Source organism: Phocoena sinus, chromosome 7 (genome assembly GCF_008692025.1).
Source record: "Phocoena sinus isolate mPhoSin1 chromosome 7, mPhoSin1.pri, whole genome shotgun sequence".
In the NCBI taxonomy this organism is placed as follows: Eukaryota; Metazoa; Chordata; class Mammalia; order Artiodactyla; family Phocoenidae; genus Phocoena; species Phocoena sinus.
In genome coordinates, this window is record NC_045769.1 from 37,937,441 (window position 1) to 37,959,992 (window position 22,552).

At 36.7% G+C, this 22,552-nt stretch overlaps 1 protein-coding gene across 4 annotated transcripts in view; it reads left to right on the top strand.

Annotated features, from left to right (window-relative positions):
- The first annotated feature begins 7,722 nt into the window (after window positions 1–7,722).
- The window catches only part of BOLL (boule homolog, RNA binding protein), a 55,842-nt gene continuing 41,012 nt past the window's right edge, over window positions 7,723–22,552 (top strand). The window contains exons 1-6 of one of the 4 annotated variants that reach the window (XM_032637508.1): window positions 7,723–7,937; window positions 11,596–11,739; window positions 14,284–14,375; window positions 16,655–16,709; window positions 17,953–18,025; window positions 21,568–21,695. In XM_032637508.1, the coding sequence (XP_032493399.1) occupies window positions 7,917–7,937; window positions 11,596–11,739; window positions 14,284–14,375; window positions 16,655–16,709; window positions 17,953–18,025; window positions 21,568–21,695 (513 nt within the window). In that variant the 5' untranslated portion in view covers window positions 7,723–7,916. The remainder of the gene's footprint in view (window positions 7,938–11,595; window positions 11,740–14,283; window positions 14,376–16,654; window positions 16,710–17,952; window positions 18,026–21,567; window positions 21,696–22,552) is intronic. The other 3 variants (XM_032637510.1, XM_032637509.1, XM_032637511.1) reach the window with 3 other exon arrangements.

A 22,552-nucleotide genomic window follows, 5' to 3' on the forward strand; every position in this document is an offset into this window, starting at 1 on the left:
AATTACATTTCAAATTTTTTTATTTTTAATAATTACCTTTAATTTTAATAACTTTATTCTCTCTCTCTTTCTCCCTTTTACTATGAGCCATGTGGATGAAAGGATGTTGGGGCTCCCGCTGGGTGTCAGGCCTCTGCCTCTGAGGTGGAAGAGCCGAGTTCTGGACATTCGGCCACCAGAAACCTCCCAGCTCAGATGTTTGTAATATCAAACAGCGAAAGCTCTCCAGGATATATCCATCTCAACGTTAAGACCCAGCAAGCTACAGTGCTGGACACCCTATGTCAAACAACTAGCAAGACAGGAACACAACCGCACCCACTAGCAGAAAGGCTGCCTAAAATCATAATAAGGTCATGGACACCCAAAAACACACCACCAGATGCAGACCTGCCCACCAGAAAGACAAGATCCAGCCTCATCCACCAGAACACAGGAACTAGTCCCCACCAACAGGAAGCTTACAAAACCCACTAAACCAACCTTAGCCACTGGGGGCAGACACCAAAAACAACAGGAACTACGAACCTGCAGCCTGCGAAAAGGAGACCCCAAACAGAGTAGGTTAAGCAAAATGAGAAGACACAAAAACACACACCAGATGAAGGAGCAAGGTAAAAGCCCACCAGACCACACAAATGAAGAGGAAATAGGCAGTCTACCTGAAAAAGAATTCAGAGTAATGATAGTAAAGATGATCCAAAATCTTGAAAATAGAATGGAGAAAATACAAGAAATGTTTAACAAGGACCTAGAAGAACTAACAAACAATGATGAACAAGACAACAAATGAAATTAAAAATTCTCTAGAAGGAATCAATAGCAGAATAACTGAGGCTGAAGAACGGATAAGTGACTTGGAAGATAAAAGAGTGGAAATAACTACAGCAGAGCAGAACAAAGAAAGAATGAAAAGAATTGAGAACAGTCTCAGAGACCTGTGGGACAACATTAAACACACCAACATTCAAATTATAGGGGTCCCAGAAGAAGAAGAGAAAAAGAAAGGGACTGAGAAAATATTTGAAGAGATTATAGTTGAAAATTTCCCTAATATGGGAAAGGAAATAGTTAATCAAGTCCAGGAAGCACAGAGAGTCCCATACAGGATAAATCCAAGGGGAAACACGCCAAGACACATATTTATCAAACTATCAAAAACTAAATGCAAATAAAAAATATTAAAAGCAGCAAGGGAAAAACAACAAATAATATACAAGGGATTCCCCAAAAGGTTAACAGCTGATCGTTCAGCAGAAACTCTGCAGGCCAGAAGGGAGTGGTAGAACATAGTTAAAGTGATGAAAGGGAAAAACCTACAACAAAGATTACTCTACCCAGCAAGGATCTCATTCAGATTTGATGGAGAAATTAAACCTTTACAGCCAAGCAACAGGTAAGAGAACTCAGCACCACCAAACCAGCTTTAAAACAAATGCTAAAGGACCTTCTCCAGGCAGGAAACACAAGAGAAGGAAAAGACCTACTATAACAAACCCCGAACAATTAAGTAAATGGTAATAGGAACATACATATTGATAATTACCTTAAATGGAAATGGATTAAATGCTCCAACCAAAAGACATAGACTGGATGAATGAATACAAAGACAAGACCGGTACATATGCTGTCTACAAGAGACCCACTTCAGACCTAGGGACACTTACAGACTGAAAGTAAGGGAATGGAAAAAGATATTCCATGCAAATGGAAATCAAAAGAAAGCTGGAGTAGCAATACCATATTAGACAAAATAGACTTTAAAACAAAGACTATTAAAAGAGACAAAGAAGGGCACTATATAATGATCAAGGGATCAATCCAAGAAGAAGATTTCACAATTATATATATTTATGCACCCAACATAGGAGCACCTCAATACATAAGGCAAATACTAACAGCCATAAAAGGGGAAATCGACAGTAACACATTCATTGTTGGGGACTTTAACATCCCACTTGCACCAATGGAGAGGTCATCCAAAATGAAAATACATAAGGAAACACAAGCTTTAAATGATACATTAAACAAGACGGACCTAATTGATATTTATAGAACATTCCATCCAAAAATAACAGAATACACTTTCTTCTCAAGTGCTCATGGAACATTCTCCAGGATAGATCATATCTTGGGTCACAAATCAAGCCTTGGTAAAATTAACAAAATTGAAATTGTATCAAGTATCTTTTCCGACCACAATGCTATGAGATTAGATATCAATTGCAGGAAAAAAATCTGTAAAAAATACAAACACATGGAGGCTAAACAATACACTACATAATAACCAAGAGATCACTTAAGAAATCGAAGAGGAAGTCAAAAAAACCTTAGAAACAAATGAAAACGGAAACACAATGACCCCAAACCTATGGGATACAGCAAAGGCAGTTCTAAGAGGGAAGTTTATAGCAATACAATCTTAACTTTAAGAAACAAGAAACATGTCAAATAAACAACCTAACCTTACACCTAAAGCAATTAGAGAAATAAGAACAAAAAACCCCCAAAGTTAGCAGGAGGAAAGAAATCATAAAGATCACATCAGAAACCAATGAAAAAGAAATAAAGGAAACAGTAGCAAAGATCAATAAAACTAAAAGCTGGTTCTTTGAGAAGATAAACAAAATTGATAAACCATTAGCCAGACTCATCAAGAAAAGAAAGGGAGAAGACTCAAATCAATAGAATTAGAAACGAAAAAGGAGAAGTAACAACTAACACTGCAGAAATACAAAGGATCATGAGAGATTACTATGAGCAACTATATACCAATAAAATGGACAACCTAGAAGAAATGGACAAATTCTTAGAAAGGCACAACCTTCCGAGACTGAACCAGTAAGAAATAGAAAATATAAACAGACCAATCACAAGCACTGAAATTGCAACTGTGATTAAAAATCTTCCAACAAACAAAAGCCCAGGACCAGATGGCTTCACAGGCAAATTCTATCAAACATCTAGAGAAGAGCTAACACCTATCCTTCTCAAACTCTTCCAAAATATAGCAGAGGGAGGAACACTCCCAAATTCCTTCTACGAGGCCACCATCACCTTGATACCAAAACCAGACAAGGATGTCACAAAGAAAGAAAACTACAGGCCAATATCACTGATGAACATAGACGCAAAAATCCTCAACAAAATACTAGCAAACAGAATCCAACAGCACATTAAAAGGATCATACACCATGATCAAGTGGGGTTTATTCCAGGAATGCAAGGATTCTTCAATATACACAAATCTATCAGTGTGATACACCATATTAACAAACTGAAGGAGAAAAACCATATGATCATCTCAATAGATGCAGAGAAAGCTTTTGACAAAATTCAACACCCATTTATGATAAAAACCCTGCAGAAAGTAGGCACAGAGGGAACTTTCCTCAACATAATAAAGGCCATATATGACAAGCCCACAGCAAACATCATCCTCAATGGTGAAAAACTGAAAGCATTTCCACTAAGATCAGGAACAAGACAAGGTTGCCCACTCTCACCACTCTTATTCAACATAGTTTTGGAAGTTTTAGCCACAGCAATCAGAGAAGAAAAGGAAATAAAAGGAATCCAAATCGGAAAAGAAGAAGTAAAGCTGTCACTGCAGATGACATGATACTATACATACAGAATCCTAAAGATGCTACCAGAAAACTACTAGAGGTAATCAATTAATTTGGTAAAGTAGCAGGATACAAAATTAATGCACAGAAATCTCTTCCATTCCTATACACTAATGATGAAAAATCTGAAAGAGAAATTAAGGAAACACTCCCATTTACCACTACAACAAAAAGAATTAAATACCTAGGAATAAACCTACCTAAGGAGACAAAAGACCTGAATGCAGAAAAGTATAAGACACTGATGAAAGAAACTAAAGATGATACAAACAGATGGAGAGATATACTACGTCCTTGGACTGGAAGAATCAGCATTGGGAAAATGACTATACTACCCAAAGCAATCTACAAATTCAATGCAATCCCTATCAAACTACCAATGGCATTTTTCACAGAACTAGAACAAAAAATTTCACAATTTGTATGGAAACACAAAAGACCCTGAATAGCCAAAGCAATCTTGAGAAAGAAAAACGGAGCTGGAGAAATCAGGCTCCCGGACTTCAGACTATAGTACAAAGCTGCAGTAGCTTTGTACAAAGTACAGTACAGTAATCAAGACAGTATGGTACTGGCACAGAAATAGAAATATAGATCAATGGAACAAGATAGAAAGCCCAGGGTGAAACCCATGCACCTATGGTCAACTAATCTATGACAAAGGAGGCATGGACATACAATGGAGAAATACAGTCTCTTCAATAAGTTGTGCTGGGAAAACTGGACAGCTACATGTAAAAGAATGAAATTAGAACACTCCTTAACACCATACACAAAAATAAACTCAAAATGGATTAGAGACCTAAATGTAAGACTGGACTATAAAACTCTTAGAGGAAAACATAGGAAGAACACTCTTTGACATAAATCACAGCAAGATCTTTTTTGATCCACCTCCTAGAGTAATGGAAATAAAAACAAAAATAAACAAATGGGACCTAATGAAACTTCAAAGCTTTTGCACAGCAAAGGAAACCATAAACAAGACCAAAAGACAACCCTCAGAATGGGAGAAAATATTTGCAAATGAATCTACGGACAAAGGATTAATCTCCAAAATATATAAACAGCGCATGCAGCCCAGTATTAAAAAAACAAACAACCCAATCCAAAAATGGGCAGAAGACCTAAATAGACATTTCTCCAAAGAAGACATACAGATGGCCAAGAAGCACATGAAAAGCTGCTCAACATCACTAATTATTAGAGAAATCGAAATCACAAGTACAATGAGGTATCTATCACCTCACACCAGTTAGAATGGGCATTATCAGAAAATCTACAAACAACAAATGCTGGAGAGGGTGTGGAGAAAAGGGAACCCTATTTCACTGTTGGTGGGAATGTAAATTGATACAGCCACTATGGAGAACAGTATGGAGGTTCCTTAAAATAACTAAAAATAAAATTACCATATGATCCAGCAATCCCACTACTGGGCATATACCCAGAGAAAACCATAATTCAAAAAGACACATGCACCCCAATGTTCCTTGCAGCACTATTTACAATAGCCAGGTCATGGAAGCAACCTAAATGCCCATTGACAGACGAATGGATAAAGAAGATGTCGTACATATATACAATGGAATATTACTCAGCCATAAAAAGGAACGAATTTGGGTCGTTTGCTGAGACATGGATGGATCTAGAGACTGTCATACAGAGTGAAGTCAGTTAGAAAGAGAAAAACAAATATCGTATATTAACGCATATATGTGGAACCTAGAAAAATGGTACAGATGAACCAGTTTGCAGGGCAGAAATTGAGACATAGATGTAGAGAACAAATGTATGGACACCAAGCGGGGAAAGTAGTGGGGTGGTGGTGGTGGTGTGATGAATTGGGCGATTGGGATTGACATGTATACGCTGATGTGTATAAAACTGATGACTAATAAGAACCTGCTGTATAAAAAAATAAGATAAAATTAAAAAAAATTTTTTTTTAAATTTATGTGCTTTGCCCACTGCTGGGTACATGGCGGATCAATTTCTTTTCTCACCTTCCCACTCATACCTGCATTTCAGCTTTGACGGTGCCCTTACCCAGCCCTGGACACTGTGCTCCACAGTGCTGTTCTCTGTACTCCCACAGGCCTTTGATCATAGTTCACGTACCACTTACCCTATTTTGTATGTATCCTATTTATTATAAGCAATTTAGATGTAATTATTTTGAGTAATTAGTCTTTTCTTTTCTTTTTAGATTAAAAACACGTCAAGGACAGAGGTTTGATCTTGTTCATCTTCTTATCTCTCACTGCATATAGTATTATGTACTGAACATAATAGGAACTCTATAAACGTGTACTACGTTGAATTGTATAATTCTACATGTTTTATGCAAGTTTTAAAACAAAAAAACGTTTTGCTTTAAGGATTAAAAGACTTAGAAGGAGAACAGAGAATTACCATACTGCAAATACAGTATAGCCCCCTAGCACCCAACACGGGTCTTGAAATATACAGTCAGTGTTCCCTAAATTGTGTCGATTAAATTGTGTGTCACAGACTGAACACCTAATATGGTGAATACAGTGTTCAAAAATAAGTGTTTTTAGTCAAAAAAGACTTGGACAAAAGAGATGTCAGTAATATCTGCTTAAATCCATCATTACTACTGGAAAAAAATGCCCAAAGAAGATCAGTTCTAATAGTATTGAACAGCAAAATTACTCTGCTTTGAAACATGAGTTTTAGTTTTAATAGGTTTGTAGTCTTTGTTTCCAAAGAAACTAAAACCTGAGAAATTGAGCTTAAATTGTATGCACAAATGTATATTAGGATGCTTTAGCTGAACTGTATTCAATGAAAATAATTACGTTTCCCATTTTATTTGTGGTAAATAATATGAAGGGCTAATGTTTGAACAGATTAAAAATTAAATACATAATAATTTTTAACTATCTTGAAAGTAAAAAAACAAACTTTTATAATAGAGAGTACGAAAGTTATTACTGAGGTAACTTTTAACAGTCGTTGTTGTTAATTCTTTAAAAATATATGTCAAAATGGTTAAGATCATGACCTGCTGTCAGAGAGACACCCGGGTTACATCTATAGCTTTAGAACTTGACCAAATTACTTAACCTCCATATTTCCATTTGCTCACCTGTAATATGAAGATAACAGGAGCATCTATTTGAAGCGTTGCTGTAAAAATGAAATGATTAAATGATACTGATTGTAAAGCACTGTGCCTGGCACCAAAGTGAGGCCTTGATAAATGGTAGCCATAATCATCATCATTATTACAGAAGTTAACCTAGTTGTAATTATTTAGAACTTGGTTATATATTTTATATACATAAAATATGTGATATCGGCGAGATATGTAAATAAATCGCAGCTACCTTCTGGCAATATATTTTACGAAGCAGTCTTCTTCCAAAGGAGATCCCAAGGCGGCTAGAGCCACTCCAGCCAAGTGGCAGTCCTCACCCCTCGGGCGCGCGGGTGGCTCTGTCGCGGGCCGGCTCCCCAGGCTGTGCGGCGGCCGGGCAGTGCTCAGCGGGCGCGGGCCTGGGGCGGGCGCCGGAGCCCGGACTGCGCGGCGCGGCGGGCCCCGGACAAGTCTCCCGCGCCGCCCCGCCCGCTCGGCTGGGATGAGTGACGGCGACAACAGGTGCGGTGCGGCGCGGCGTCCGAGGCTTCTCCGGAGCCTCCGAGTTTGGCGCGTCAGGCCCCAGGGAGTCACACTTTGACTCTGCAAACTGGCCTCCTCGCCCCGCACCAGCCTTCCGAAGTCGCCCCTCAACAGGCTTCTTGCACCTTAGTAAAGCCTGAGGTCACCTCCACCTCTCGAAACCCACCAGTCCCAGAGGCCAACTTTTCTCCAAAGAGGAGAAGGAAAGGCGTGAAAGGCGTGCGGTGCATGGAACTCTGCATAACCGTTCGCTCTCTCCTCCCCAGCCGTCCGAAAACAGGCGAGAGTGGCTCCAGAAGGGAGCCCTCGCTCCGCACACTCCACGCCCGCCCCGACCTGCTGTACGCTCTGCCCCTGAGACGGCCCAGCTCGGCGACCACGGGCCACCGCCGAAACCCGCCCGCCCGCACCGCAGTCCACCGCCCTAGGCGACGCCGCCTGTCCCTCCTCACCCCCCGGGGTGGCAGGTTCAAGACCCGGGTCCGAGTCTCCGGCCTTGCAACTGCCACCAACGCCGTCGCCGCCAGTGGGAGAGAGTCTCCGTCGGGAAACGTGGTGCTGCTTCCTGGGTGCGAAGGTGCTTTCAAACCTTAGGTTTCTGTTCCTTTGCCCCTGGCTTTTGAAGAACAGAGAGGAGGATGGAGACCGAGTCCGGGGCGGTGAGTACGGCGGTCATGGCCCGGAGTCCTGGGCCCCGGGGTAGTGGGGAGAAGGAGAAATGTGGACTCCGTCTGTGAGGGGCTGGAAGGGCGAGTCTAGGGCCGGCGATTTTGTCGGGAAGTAACGTGGTCAGGGAGCCCCATCGACTGCCACGAAGAGCGGCCCGCCTGCAGGCCCCGTCGGGTTGTGTCGTGGGGTCGGGAAGGTGCGGCCACCGGGCCTGGACGAGGTGTAGACGGGCTGGGAGACCTCGGCAGCGACCGGGAGGCGGTGGGTGGCTGGGCCCTGTGCACCAGGCCGGGCCCAGGCTAGAGAAACAGCTTTCCCGCCGAAATTAGGCTCGCGCGTCTTTGACGCCCACTCCCACCGGACTCCGCCCAGCCGCCCCCCTGAGGCGTTGCCCTGGCGACTGACGCCTCCTCTCCTCGACTGGTCATTGGGGACCAGAAGACCCGAGAGACCTGGCGGGGGGCGGGGGCGGGGCTGGGTAGCGGGGACCTGTGCCCAGGTCGGACCGGAACCTCTAGCACCAGGTGCGCGCCCAAGCCAGACACGGCTGGGCTGGGGAGGGGCGGGAGACCGCTTAGGCCCGAGGGGCTGCGGCAACGTGCCGCCCCGCCCCGCGCGGCGCCCGCCAGCAGCCAATCAGCGAGCGCCATGCGAGGCTCGCAGGGCAGGCTGCACACTAGGCAGGCGTCGGGGTCGGTGCCGTTGAGGGTTCCCGCCACTGCTGCTGGCGGGTTTGCAGGGCAAAATTTCTCGCTGGCTAGCGTTCTTTTCCCTCCCGCCCTTTGGTGGGGAGGGGGTGGATCCTCGAGACAGTGATCAAGTTCATGATGACCCGAAAGAACCCAAGGGAGTTGTCGCCTCAGCCTTTTCCCCCACCGCCTCAGCTTGCTGGCTTCGGAGGGGCAGGAGCACGGAGGCCGTAACTGCGACGGTTAGCCCGCCCTTTTCCTGTTGTCTTTGTTGGCAAAGTAGATGATAGATTTCGAGGTTAATTTTAGAGGGGAGGAGGCAGTGGGAGCACGTTACTTTGGAGGAAATTTTAAATAAACTAGTACTAGAAGTTTTACTAAGGACCCTTACTTCTAACCCCAAAACAGCACCAATCTAAGTGCTTTTCATACGTTTGCAAAATTATTGCCGGTAGAATTTGAGGCTTTCTTAATAAACTCAGTGAATCGCTAACCTTCTCTGGGGAACTTAAAGATCATCTCTACCTGAGCCTTGTTACTACCAAGATTAAAATATTTTCTAGGCTATTATTCATATTGTAGTCTTCAGCCCACAACCTAAGGGTTGGCATATCGTGAGCAGGAAGAAATTACTCATTTATTCATTCGTTCAACAAATATTTATTGAACATGTGCTATATATGGTCCCTACTTTAGATGCTGTGGTGAACAAAACAGGCAAAACCCTCTTCCTTCTTGAATATTACATTATAGTGGAAAGAGACAGACAACAAACATAATAAATAAATTACATGGTATTACATGTTGGTAAGTGGTAAGGAGAAAAATAAAACAGTTGGAACCCACAATAGAACAGGAGTCTTAGAAAATGAAGAATGAAGTGAGTGATATGTAAAAAGTTCATGTTTTTCCTTCCTCGGTGTCCTTTAACTGATTTCTCAAGATTGGAAATAAAGCACTCTGTTCTCTTCCATTCAAGTCATTCCTCTCTTAATGAAAACTAATGGAGTTGACTTTTATTTAAACAAATTTGGAACAAAAGAGGTCATCCATTGAATTCATTTTGTTTTTAAGAAGAGAATTTCATGAAGATTGATTTTTTTTAACTTTGCAAATAGGTAATGACTACATTCTGTAACCCAGCAGAGAGAAAAGATGGTATCTACCAGAGCTGTTCTATTATCTCTAGCAATACAAATCCACACTTGAAAAGTAAAACTAAGCATCCCAGAATCATCCAGTCTGGGCACTATGTCTTACAAGTAAAGTGACTGAAGTTACAAATAACGTCCAGATGCCCAGGGAGGATGCTGTTAGGATTCCCAGTTTCTTTAATTGGCAACTACAACATAGCAATTATTAAATATGATGACTCTGTGGTTTAAGAGATGTTTTTATGAACTCCCTTACTAGGGAGTGTTTTTCCGCCTTAAGACTAGATGGAGAATAGAGCCCATAAGGTCCAGCCTATAGCCCCATAGTCACTACTGGCCTAGTCATTTCTCTGTACATCTTGCAGAGATTAATTTAGGGATTATGGTTTTATTGGCCAATGAAGTGAAAGGAGAGCAAATGTGAAAAAGAACAACTCCATTATCTAAGTTGGAAATTCATTTTCATGAATTTTTCAGAGAATTTAAATCATCAACTCCAATCTTTTTGAAGCACTCATTTAGGGTCTCAAAAGTCTGTTTCGTGTTCCCAGAAGGAGAATAATTAGCAAGTTCTTAAATTAGTTTCTCTTTAAAATTCTATTCTCAAGTCTTGTTTTTTTTCAGGTGTACCTGAGGAGTCTACTATCTTGCCATTGTGCGAAGGTGTATATGTTAATATATATTTATTAGAATCTAAATTAGGTCCCCTGACTTAGAATTGTGAACATAAGAACTCAATTCTTTAGCATAAAGAAAAAATTAGTATAAAAATTTATACCTATGAGTTATAGGTATACATTTTTTTTTTTTTTACTAAATCGGTCCACTTTTCCAATTGCCAAGTGCATTTTAAAAATTTGACTTTAGAGTTGAAAAACCATGAACTTGTGTTGGAGTCTGTTTACTTGTCAATGCCCTTTAGCCAAAGACTACCACAAATACACCTGCAGTTTATTAAAGTTGGATCTTCTGAATTAACAACAAAGAAGAACATACACCATGCGGCCTCTCAGCAAGGTGTTAGAAGAACTTATTATAGGATTTAAGCTTATATTAAGCACTTTTTAGAGAGAGTTTAATGAAGAAAGCTTTACTCTGAAATACGTGTTGTCAGGAGGTGGGAGTAATTCTATAATTGGGTATGTTAATTCTTACCTAGGAGACAAGAAAAATAGATTGAAGCTAAAGCTGTGATTGTTAAAAAAAGGAGCAGTCTTATCAGGCAGGATAGAAGGACATTTGGTCATTCTTGTGGTTTGGGTAATGCTTTTGTTTTTGTCAATGTACAGATATGATTATGGAGTGATCTTGTTTTTATCTTCATCCATCACAATCACAGAGGAGCCTTGCCCGATGTTGGTGTTCTGTTAACAAGAGAACACCACAGCCTAGCTGTGAGTTCCCGGCCAACTCCTAACACCAGGGCCTAGTTGGTTGTGCCAGGCCAGCTCCTAGCTGTCCAGGGTTATTCTTCTCTTTTTCAAACTTCTTTTTGAGTTTAATATTCCTTCTTAATGCTTATAATATTTAAATAGTACAGTTAATAATAACTAACATATGTATGTTTAAATAATATATTTAAGATTTAAGATCGTCTCTGTAGAGGAATGAATTCTACATTTCTTATATTTTTGTTGCCCCCAAAAGTTATTAGCTCTAATTATAATCTTCATAATATTAGCATAAAATTAAAGTCTGAAATACTACATTTTGTCAATGACTTATCTTTTTGAAGGATATATGCTTTCATCCTGCATCAAAACTTATACCCAGTACTAAGAGTTTAAAAGAATTTTATTTTACAGCAAACATCGAATCAGGTGCAAACAGATTCATTATCTCCATCCCCTAATCCTGTGTCACCTGTGCCTTTGAATAACCCAACAAGTGCCCCAAGATATGGAACAGTGGTCCCTAATCGCATCTTTGTAGGAGGAATCGACCTTAAGGTACCTAATTATGCATGCAACATAGTGTATTCTTTGTATTAGAAGTGTTTTATTTCTCAGAAATTGTTTCTTCCTGCAACTTTAAAAATAACATATTTGCTATTTTCAAATGATTAGTAGGTTTCAAATTGTCTTAACACAAAGAATCTTTTCAACAACAATGTAGGTTAAATAGAGTATATATAATTGTCCAATTTCACATACAAGGAAATTGAGGCTCACTGACATATCTATAAGCTCCTAGCTACTTAGTGACAAAGTGAAAACTAGAATTCTATTTTTCTGACTCACATCTCCACATGCTTTACTTCACCATACCACACTAATTATACTTTTTTACATAACACTCTAATAGCCCAAATAATGAGTGACTATAATTTTCAAAAGAAGACTCAATTAAGGAAAAAGAAAACAAAAACACAGCAGTTTTATGAAATCCTGTTTCTTTATCCCAACTTTCATCTTAGGCTCCTGAGTAACTTCCTAGACTTCTATCTTTTGCAGGTTGCTTTCTATCACCTAATTTAGAATTTGATCACTAAAAAAGGCATGTGTCCTAGTCAGAATAAAGCATTTTAACAGTAATATGTTTAAATAATGTAATAGCCATTTCACTCTTTCAGAGAGGCATAGTTTTGTGAGATGTTTTGCAGCCCCCCCATGTGGGTGGTGGTAGTTAAACACCTACAGGAAAGGCAAGCATGGATAATTTAGGAACACTCTTACTTCCAAGTGGATGTATCGAAGGATTTCCAAGCTTCCATATTACATACTGGAAATTTCAGGGAGAGTTGTCTTAATAAAAAAAAAAACTTGTGCAATTAGGGTATGATATTTGACATTTAATACTCGCTATCTTCCAATGATCAATCTCTCACAATTTGTATGGAATTACTTTTTTCCTGCTCAAGATAAATGTTACACTTAATGTATTTGTCAAAACTGTGAGTCCTAAGCAAGTATGTGATTGGTTCACTAAAAATAAATTAAGGAAAATAATTTCTTATGAAATGCTTATTTTTTAAAAAAATTTTCTGTTTTTGTAGCAAATATTAATAGCTGACCATAAATATTCAAGTTGAATATTCTTGTTCAGAATTTATATTATATTAGCTTAGTATACTTTTAAATAAATAATCAATAAATGTGATAATTTATATGGCTAGGTTAGTGTAGGTTTTTATTGACGCCAATCAGCTACAATATGAACTTTGGGAGCCATTGTTACAATACAGTCATAGCTTTAACATAACTGCTAGGGTTCTCTCCCTCATACTTATACCTTTCGCAAAACCATAGGTAATTTCCAGCAAGGAAATAGTTTACCATAGTAGCAAGCAGTCTCAAACTTTTTAAAATTCTTCTTTTTAGAACCCTACAGCCCATCCTTTTTAATATTTAATCATCTTGACTTTCTGTCTCCTTACTTTTCAGCAAAGAAATGGAGCTGCAAAATTGAGCTAGTGATTTTTCTATCAGAGAATAGTTTGAATTAATTTGTTTTCAAGTCTTTAATAGAAACCTTATTCTGACGTTGATTCCATTTTGTGTTTATTGAAATGAGGCAGTCAGTTATTCTCAGATTAACTCAGTATTTGTCATCATCCAGTTTAGCAGGCTTTAGGTTACCAACTAAAAACCAGTAAGTAGTGAGGTAGCAGTGGAAGTCAAGAAATATTGCTCTGCTGTTAGGCATGTCTTTTCCTAGATATATAAAGAAAAATTTTTTCTATGGATATTTAAAGTTCCTCTTGGGGGCAAACACTTATAGCTGAACCAGAAAATGAAATTGCAATGAATTTAGTGTGAATACTCTAGAGAAAGGTGATATGGGTTTATTATGAGACTATTTCAATTAAAACCAGATATGCCAAACTATCTTTGTAGGCATCTTCTACATGATAGTCTAATTATGACTCAATTTTTTTTGCATATCATCATAATGTCTGTATTTAGCTGACATGTATATTGAGTACAGATAAAGCATCTAAAAACTTTAAATCTTGTAGCCTCTCTGTTGTTATCACAAATTGAGTTCAGGTACTTTTGGAAATATATTTCCTTCCTAAGACCTTACTTTTCCTGGGGACTCTGCTGATTAAAATAGAGTGACTGGTATAGGCCAGCATAACCTAGTTCCACTGCTATGACCGTGGGCCTCTCTGAATCACAAGAACCAATAGTAGTATGCCCTTAGTATAGTTATAGCCATGCCTAGTACAATTTTATTAAAAACTGGCTAACTAGAGAACAAGAATTCCTTTAAATAGTGAACTTTCTTTGTAGTTTTTTAAAAATTCAGCTTAAAATATTTTATTGCAGTGTAATATTTTACGACATAGTATTAACAACTCTGCATAAAGCAAAGTATTCATATTGATTTTAATAACCTAGTGGTTTCATGCACTGTTTTTATGATGAGAGGCATTCTTACATCCATATTGTTATTTATGTTACCTTTTGTGTCTCCAAACCAAGCATAAGAGTTGTTTCATCTTTTATCAATTAAAATGGTTTTTGTGTGTTTTCTTTTTATACCATTAGACAAATGAAAATGATTTAAGAAAATTTTTTTCCCAGTATGGGTCTGTAAAAGAAGTGAAGATTGTAAATGACAGAGCTGGAGTGCCCAAAGGGTTAGTATCACTATGGATAGTACATGGAATTGACAATTGTATTTTTATTGGATTACTAGGTTTTGTATACTAATTTACTTTGGTTCCATTTTTTAAAAGAGAGTTTCATGCCTTCTTCTTTCCTCCTACTTTTTGATTTCAGTGTGTGTGTGTTTGTGTATTTTGGAGGAATAGTAACACTATAATATTCCTTAATTTATTGGAAAGTTATTCTTGCAAAGGCTGAGGGACCATTCATTGTTCGGTAATAAGCACTTAATGTCAAGTAGCTCTTGTCCAGTAGCCAAGGAACCAGAAGCTAAAGGAATCTGATATTTTTGGAATTGTATACCTGCTTTAGACTAGAGAGAACTTTACTTGAAAAAGGCTGGCACAAAAGAATGTCCATAGGTTGTGCCTCAAAGACCTAATTAGGGGACTAATCTGAGAAATATAACTCTTAATGAGAATTTTAATTGCCAAATCAAGGAGATGAAAATTAAGGGAAAAAAGCAGTAGGATTTGTCTAGAACTGTCTAGTGCCCTTAGAGCTGTTTCAGTGGATTGGTATATTCAAAAGCCAATACCAGAGAAGAAAATGGTAGTTTGCGTAGGGTACTCGCTTACGAAGTTTGACTGCAAAGTTAAAGAAATCGATGAAGGATTATGTTTGTTTTCTTTTTTTTTTTTTTTGCGGTATGCGGGCCTCTCACTGTTGGGGCCTCTCCCGTTGCGGGGCACAGGCTCCGGACGCGCAGGCTCAGCGGCCATAGCTCGTGGGCCTAGCCGCTCCGCGGCATGTGGGATCTTCCCGGACCGGGGCACGAACCCATGTCCCCTGCATCGGCAGGCGGGCTCTCAACCACTGCGCCACCAGGGAAGCCCCATGTTTGTTTTCTTGAAAAAAAGACAATATATACATACTTATAGGCATAAAAGAAGGGACCAGTAAGGTAGAGGGAAAAGTATATTAGTGGGAAACTACATGTAAGTATGACAGGTGGACACTTTGGAAGAGATCAGATCCTGCAGAGGTTATTTTTAAACAAATGAGATATTTCCTGAGACTGACAATCAATATTAGGATGAAGTGAGATTGTACCTCTTTTATTTGGCTTAATAGAATTTGTAATATACATTTTTTAATCATTGAAAAACACACATAGAAATGTAGACTGTATTTTATGCTTTTTCCACTGGGTGGTATATGTGTTCTACCAAAAAGAAAAAACTAATAATAACGTAAAAATATTTCTTTAGCCGTTGTTTAATGTTTGGGCAAATAGAAAAAAAGAAATTCCTTTGTTAAAAAAGAAAATTCATATATAATACAGCAATTATGAATTGAAGAAACAGTAAATGTTTACTAATTACATAATACATAATTATATAATAGTAATTATGAATTGAGGAAAATAATAGTTTAGCACTACTCAGAACAGTTTCCTTAAGTTATGCAAATAGAGACTATATTTTCGGGGGATATACTTTTTATTTCTTTCATTCCTTTTTTTCTACCTATTTTGGCTTTTTGGACATGGCATACATTGGGTATTTGTTTCTTGATCATATGATTTATACTCTGAAGGTAAAAAGTATATATGAAAAAGCATATATAAAGTCTGGGTTGTACATATTTTTAATTAATTTTACTTGGGAAATATACTAATAGTTGCATTATCAGTTTATATATGCTGATAATAGTAAATAATATGTTTGTATACTCATTTACCAACATAAAAAATTTTATTATGTTGAAACTTTTAAATTGTTAAAGGTTTTTTTCTACTTTGATTTCTATTTAAACCAAACTTCTATCATTTTAAAAGGAGATTAGTGCTCTGGACTGAAATTTATTGCATCCCAATTTGTAAACCAGAATACAAATCTCTCATGCTTTCCTGCCTTACTTACAGCTCAGGTCTGAAACTGTTTCAAGATCCCCGGGGTTTTTTTTTTTCTTTTAGGCCCCTCCCTTTAAGAGGAGGTGACAGTGATAAGCTGTGAATGATTCTCCTAAGTTTTGCATACTGGTGCACCAAGGAAAAATGTTCACTCCTACCATGGCCCATTCTTTCTTTTTTGTTTTTTTTCTTTTTCTGGCTGCTCCTTGAGGCATGTGGGATGTTCCCCAACCAGGGATCGAACCCATGCCCCCTGCATTGGGAGTGCAGAGGCTTAACCGCTGGACTGCCAGGGAAGTCCCCCGCAATGGCCCATTCTTAAAAAAAAAAAAAAAAATTTAATCTTAATATATTCCAATGTAATGTTCTAAGATAATAATTAATGCATTTATTTAGGTATGGCTTTGTCACTTTTGAAACACAAGAAGATGCACAAAAAATTTTACAAGAGGTAAGATATTTTGGTGTATTTAACTTAATTTTAAGAACTTCTTTCTCTGAAACTAATCCTTTAAGGTATTAATTTAATAATAGTAGGGTTCCAGTACAATGATTGATTGCTAAAAAAAAAAAAAAATTTTATCTTCTTTGCATCTTAAGATTGACATTGGTCTCCAAAAAAATGAATTAAAACAAAAAAGATTAAAGAGAAACTTTATTTGCAGAAAAACAAATTCCAAATAATTATGTAAGTATGGTTGTGAAGTTGTAATATAATTTTTCACTTTATTTGCTTAAACTAAGAATTTAAGGATGTATCTTTCCTGAAGTGTTAATAGCACTTTGAATTCCTAAAAAACACTACAAATGTAGATTCCTAGAGTGAAGTTATCTGAGATTATTTCCCTCCTCTGAAAAACTTTATATAAACTAAGAGCACTCATAGAAAAAGTCTATAGCCTGCAGTTCAATATATAATAACTTTAAATTTGGCAACTGTAACATTTAAATTTTTTAGGAAAAAAATTTATTTAAATTGTATTTAAGTCATATGCAGTCGATTCTCATTATTTGTAATGGTGTGTTCTATAAAATCACCACAAACACTGAATTAGCAAATATTGAAGTGCTGCACCTAGAAGAACACAGGTCTAGGTTCCCACAAGCTTCTGCTCACAATATTTTCATCAGCCAGTCAATACGTAACTTTGTCCTATGGGTGCTTCTGTTTAAAGATATTATACTTAATTTATATTTTTGATTCATTAACACTGAACTTGTGACCAACAGCACTATAACTTATGCCTGAATTAAACCCACCTAGCACATATTTTCTCCATTAAGTCACATGACAGTCTTTTTGCACTTAGGAACACTAGCAAGCACTTCAGCACTACACTTGAGGGCCATTTTAAATAGCAAAAGTACCAACATAAGTCACAAAAATGTGAAAAACATGACACTAAATAGAACATGAAAAGGACAATTTTTTACAGTATAAAAGATGGAAAAAGAAAACAGTGTCACCCTGTTTGACCTTAGCTGGGACCACGTGTGTAAGGCGACTCAAATTTTTCACCTCTCTGCTCACATACACTAATAACTAGTAAATTGTCAGGTGAGGAATTAAGGTCAGAGCACTGGAACCAAGATTCACACCCAGATCTATTTAAATCCAAAGACTTTGCCCTTTCCACTATGCCTTGCCACTTTCAAAGAATGATAATAAAATAATTCATTTTTTCTTATTTTAGACTGAAAAACTTAATTACAAGGACAAGAAACTGAACATTGGTCCAGCAATAAGAAAACAAGTAGGGATCCCTCGTATGTATTGAGAACTAATGTATTTTTCAGTATTTTTGCATGGTTCTTTTTTGAAATATTAGAGTTTTAATAGAACTTCATTAAAATATCAGCTTTCTTTCATTTAGTAAAGTAAATTTAGTGAAGTTGGTGGTCAAATGAATATTTCTTACCACAAATTAAAATATATTAGTTTGCAGGGTTGGGGGGGCTAGGCAAAATTTATATAAATAATGATGTTTAACTATATTCCATATAGTTACATCTTTAAAGGAAAAATCTTTTATGATAAAAATATAGTTTAAAATTACAAAAGAAATTTAAAGTAGTTAATTACTATTTAGAAAATTTTCTAATTAACAAAGTAATTTAAAATTAGAGTAAAATTACAGAAAGTGAAAATATAGAACAAATATCAGAAACTCTGGTTGTATGGTACATACTGTAACCCAACCACATGTATCATAATTAACAGAGGAAACAATCCCTAAAGCTTTAGGAATTGGCTAAGTTAGATGCCTTCCTCAAATTTTGGTAATGCTTTCGACTCTACTCTTTTTTTCTCACTCTTCCCATTTATTAAGTTAGACATCTTTACAGTTAACTTTTACCTATAATATTTATTAAAATCTCCAACAGAATCTTTGGCTAGAAGGAGAAACTTTGCATAAAATTTGTAACTCAATTTTTTATTCTTCCTTAGCTGTGTCCTAGTGTCTACTGGGATGTTTAAAGCATTAGGTGGATATTGTACATCTGTTAACAAATTAGTAGATTGTGCTCATTTGGACTGTTCTGTTTTTGACTTAGAAGTTAACAGATATCAAGTTTAATTTTGACTTAGTATTTGTTAATTTAGAAGATAACTGAAGTATCCTTAGTAAGTTGATACTCCAAAATGGAATGCAGTAAATATGGCAGAATGCTGAATATTTTCAGACTACTATTGTTAGCTGCAAGAGTTAAGCTATAACATGTAATAGCAGTTCTTTAGCCCATTATCACCGTCAGTAGGAACAACTAGTAATGTTCATATTATGACCCACAAGTTGCTAAAAATAGAACATAAATCAGCAGTATGCTGAATGCTTTCAAACAGATGTATAGTTATTTAAGAACTATTCAGCGCAAGGGTCAATGTTATGGGTTTTCATTTATTTCATTTAATCTTTACAGCAATCTGTGAGGTATTATTAGTTCTATTTTTGTAAATAGAAAATTCAGCTTATAAAGGTAAAGTCATTGTTTTAGAAACATTTCTGCTGAAATAATCTTAAATGTGGGGGAGAGTTAATCTGGCCATGTTGTGGGTCTTAACCCAATGGCACCATATCAGAATTATAAATTTTCTTTAAATTCTTTAATTTTCTTTAAACTGTCTTTAAAGTCTCATGGTTTATATAAAACTTCATGTGCAATTTGGATTCTGTTCTATAACACTATTGTTTATTAAAATGTTTCCTAAAAATAATTGTTTGAATAAGACTGATTCTGTAAGAAGATCACCATGTTCAGCCTGTGCCTTTTCATATTTCCTGACATAACCATGCTAGGCCCAAATTTGAGAAGTATGGGGTTAAATAACTTAACCAAATGGTAGCATTAGCCTTCAAATCCAGGACAGTTTGACTCCAAAGCTATTTTTACTTTTCTACAAAGAAAGAATAAGTATTAAAGATATATTTACAAAATATAAGGGATTCTTATCTCATTTTTTTTCAAATCTATCACTTCTTTTCCATCTCCATTACCAATATTCTAGACCCAGCTACCCACTTTGCTTGCCTTAATTTCTAGAAAAGCCTCCTAACTGGTCTCTCTGAATCCAGTCATGCTACCTTCCAACCTCTCACACACAAGGCAGCCAGAGTGATCTTTCAGAAGTGCACATCTTATCATGTTATTCTCTGCTTATTTTGAGCTGTCCTTCTCTTTTCTTTCCATGCTTTAGCCATCTAGCCTTCCCTCAGTTTCAGAACATAACCATATTCCAGATATACTATTTTCTTTACCTAGAGTGATCTTTGCCATCCCATTCGTTCTTTAAAGCTCAGCCCAAAACAAATGTCATTTCCTCACAGATGCTACATATATACATATATATATATATATATATATATATATATATATTTGAAATGTTCACCATTGTACCCTATACTACCTCTTCATGTCTTTATCAAAATTGTACTTAATTGTGTAATTAGCTAATGACTATCTTCCTTACCAGAACCTAACTTCTATGAAGATAGAGGCCATGGCATGCCCAATTTTTTTCTTTTTTCTTTTTGGCTGTATCACTAGGGCCTAGTTCAATGCCCTGTAATAGTAAACACTCAAAATTTATTTATTTAACAGATGAACCTGTGGTTCCTTGATGATCTTTGGAGGGAAATCCATGGACCTTCTGAATTGCGTGCAAAATTTTGTTTGAATATATGTATTTTTGAGAAAAGGGTCTGTGGCTTTCATCAGATTCTCAAAAGCATTGGATTAAGAACCACTAAAATATGCTATAACAATACTAGAGAAAATGTGGTGAAAATATAAAAGCTGAGAAGTAGTACTGCTATTTAGAGTGGCAGGCCAGTGCTGCCTACAGTGTGGTTTGCAGCCACCAACACTTCACTTGGAATCTGTCAAAATGCAGTTCCTCAGGCCCTGTCCCAGGCCTCCTGAATCAAAATCTCTTGAAAGACCTGGAATTTGTATTTTAATAAGCTGTCTAGGTTATTATAATGAATTTTAAATTTTGAGAAGCACTAGTATAGTGGAAGGAGGATTGCCAGTTCAGTAATTTATATAACCTGTTGGTCAAGTACTTAAATCTAACTTGGCATATAAAATTTTTAAAGTCTTCTCCTGACAAAAAAGAATTTTTTTTTTAATTTTGGGGGGAGGAGTATATATAATTTTCACCTAGGAAAAGAGATGAGGACCCAAAATTAGCAACAGAAAGGTCTGTGGTCATGTTTGTAATAGCAGAAGTTGTAGCAAAGGGAGACTAGAGAATAAAATATAGTCATAGCATGAGTGGGTGCTTGCTGATAGTAGATCCAAGGAATTTGTAAGGTGGAACAAGTGTCTTGAGGAAAGTAGAATGTTGTCTGATTTCACTGCCTCCATTTTCTTTGGCCTTTTACAAATAGACAGTCTTACTAAGATCTTAGGAAATTCACTACAGTGTCTATAGTCTTCAGGAAACTCTAAATTGTATGTAATTTATATTTGTAAAAATAATGACTTTGCTGATAATAACCTCAATTGTTAAGTTTTGTGTTTCATTATACTAGTATTAAAATCTGAATTGGTGAATTTTTAGTATTCCTTATTAAACTTGTTTCTTTTTCTTTCATTTACCTTAAGCTAACAAAAGCTCTAAGGTAGTGAGTTTGAAAATATATATTTCAAAGATACTTTAACATATGGAATTTTTTAAAGAACTTATTCAATTTTTACTGTAACTATATATATGTGTTAAGATAAACATCTTCCATTGTTCAGAAATTACATTTTTAAATGTCAAACTGAACATTTCAGTTATTACTATTTACACTTTGTTTTAGGTTCCAGTGTAATGCCAGCTGCTGGAACAATGTATCTAACAACTTCAACTGGATATCCTTACACTTATCATAATGGTGTTGCTTATTTTCATACTCCAGAGGTAGCTTCTGTCCCACCACCTTGGCCTGTAAGTAATTTCATTTTAGAAGGGTTTCCATCTATTACTATTAAATTTTTTATTTCTGAAATATTTCAACCACAGACAATTACAAATAATAACAGCCATGTAGCTACCACTCAAATTTAATAGAGGTTAACATTTTACCATATTTATTTAAGTTCTTTTAATAGGGGGAATAAAATATGACAAATTCAAGTAAAGTCTCCTTGCCCCAATTATCTTACCCTCTTTTCCTCCTTAGAGGTTAACCAGAGTATCTTTTCTGTCCATTTTATATGTTTTTACTACAAATGTAGAGATTCTTAAACAATAGATACATAGTATTGCTTTAGGTGGTTTTTAAACACTATATAAATAATCTGGTTTTCCTAGTCAACATTATGTTTTTGAGATTAAACCATATTGATCCTAGCATATCTAGTTCATTTATTTAAATTTTTTATAATATTCCATTGTATGAGTGTATATTCCCCTATTGATGGACATTGTAAGTTTTTTTCTACAATCAAGGCTACATTGAGGAAACTATACTCAATATTTTGTAATAACCTATAAGGGAAAAGATTCAGAAAAAACAGTTATATATATATGCATAACTGAATCACTTTGCTGTACACCTGGAACTAACACAACATTGTAAATCAACTATACGTCAATAAAAAAATTTAGTAAGATGAAGTATTTTCAATGCAGTTTTGATATTGCATGCACTCTTTGTAAATTGCTTGTGATTTTTTAAAATTTAACCATCGAGGTCCTATTTTTTATTCTAATCAATTTGCATGACAATGTACAATCAAAACTTCATCATTTTATATATAAATTTTATACAGTATTATTTAATCTTTTTCATTCTTTCTGAG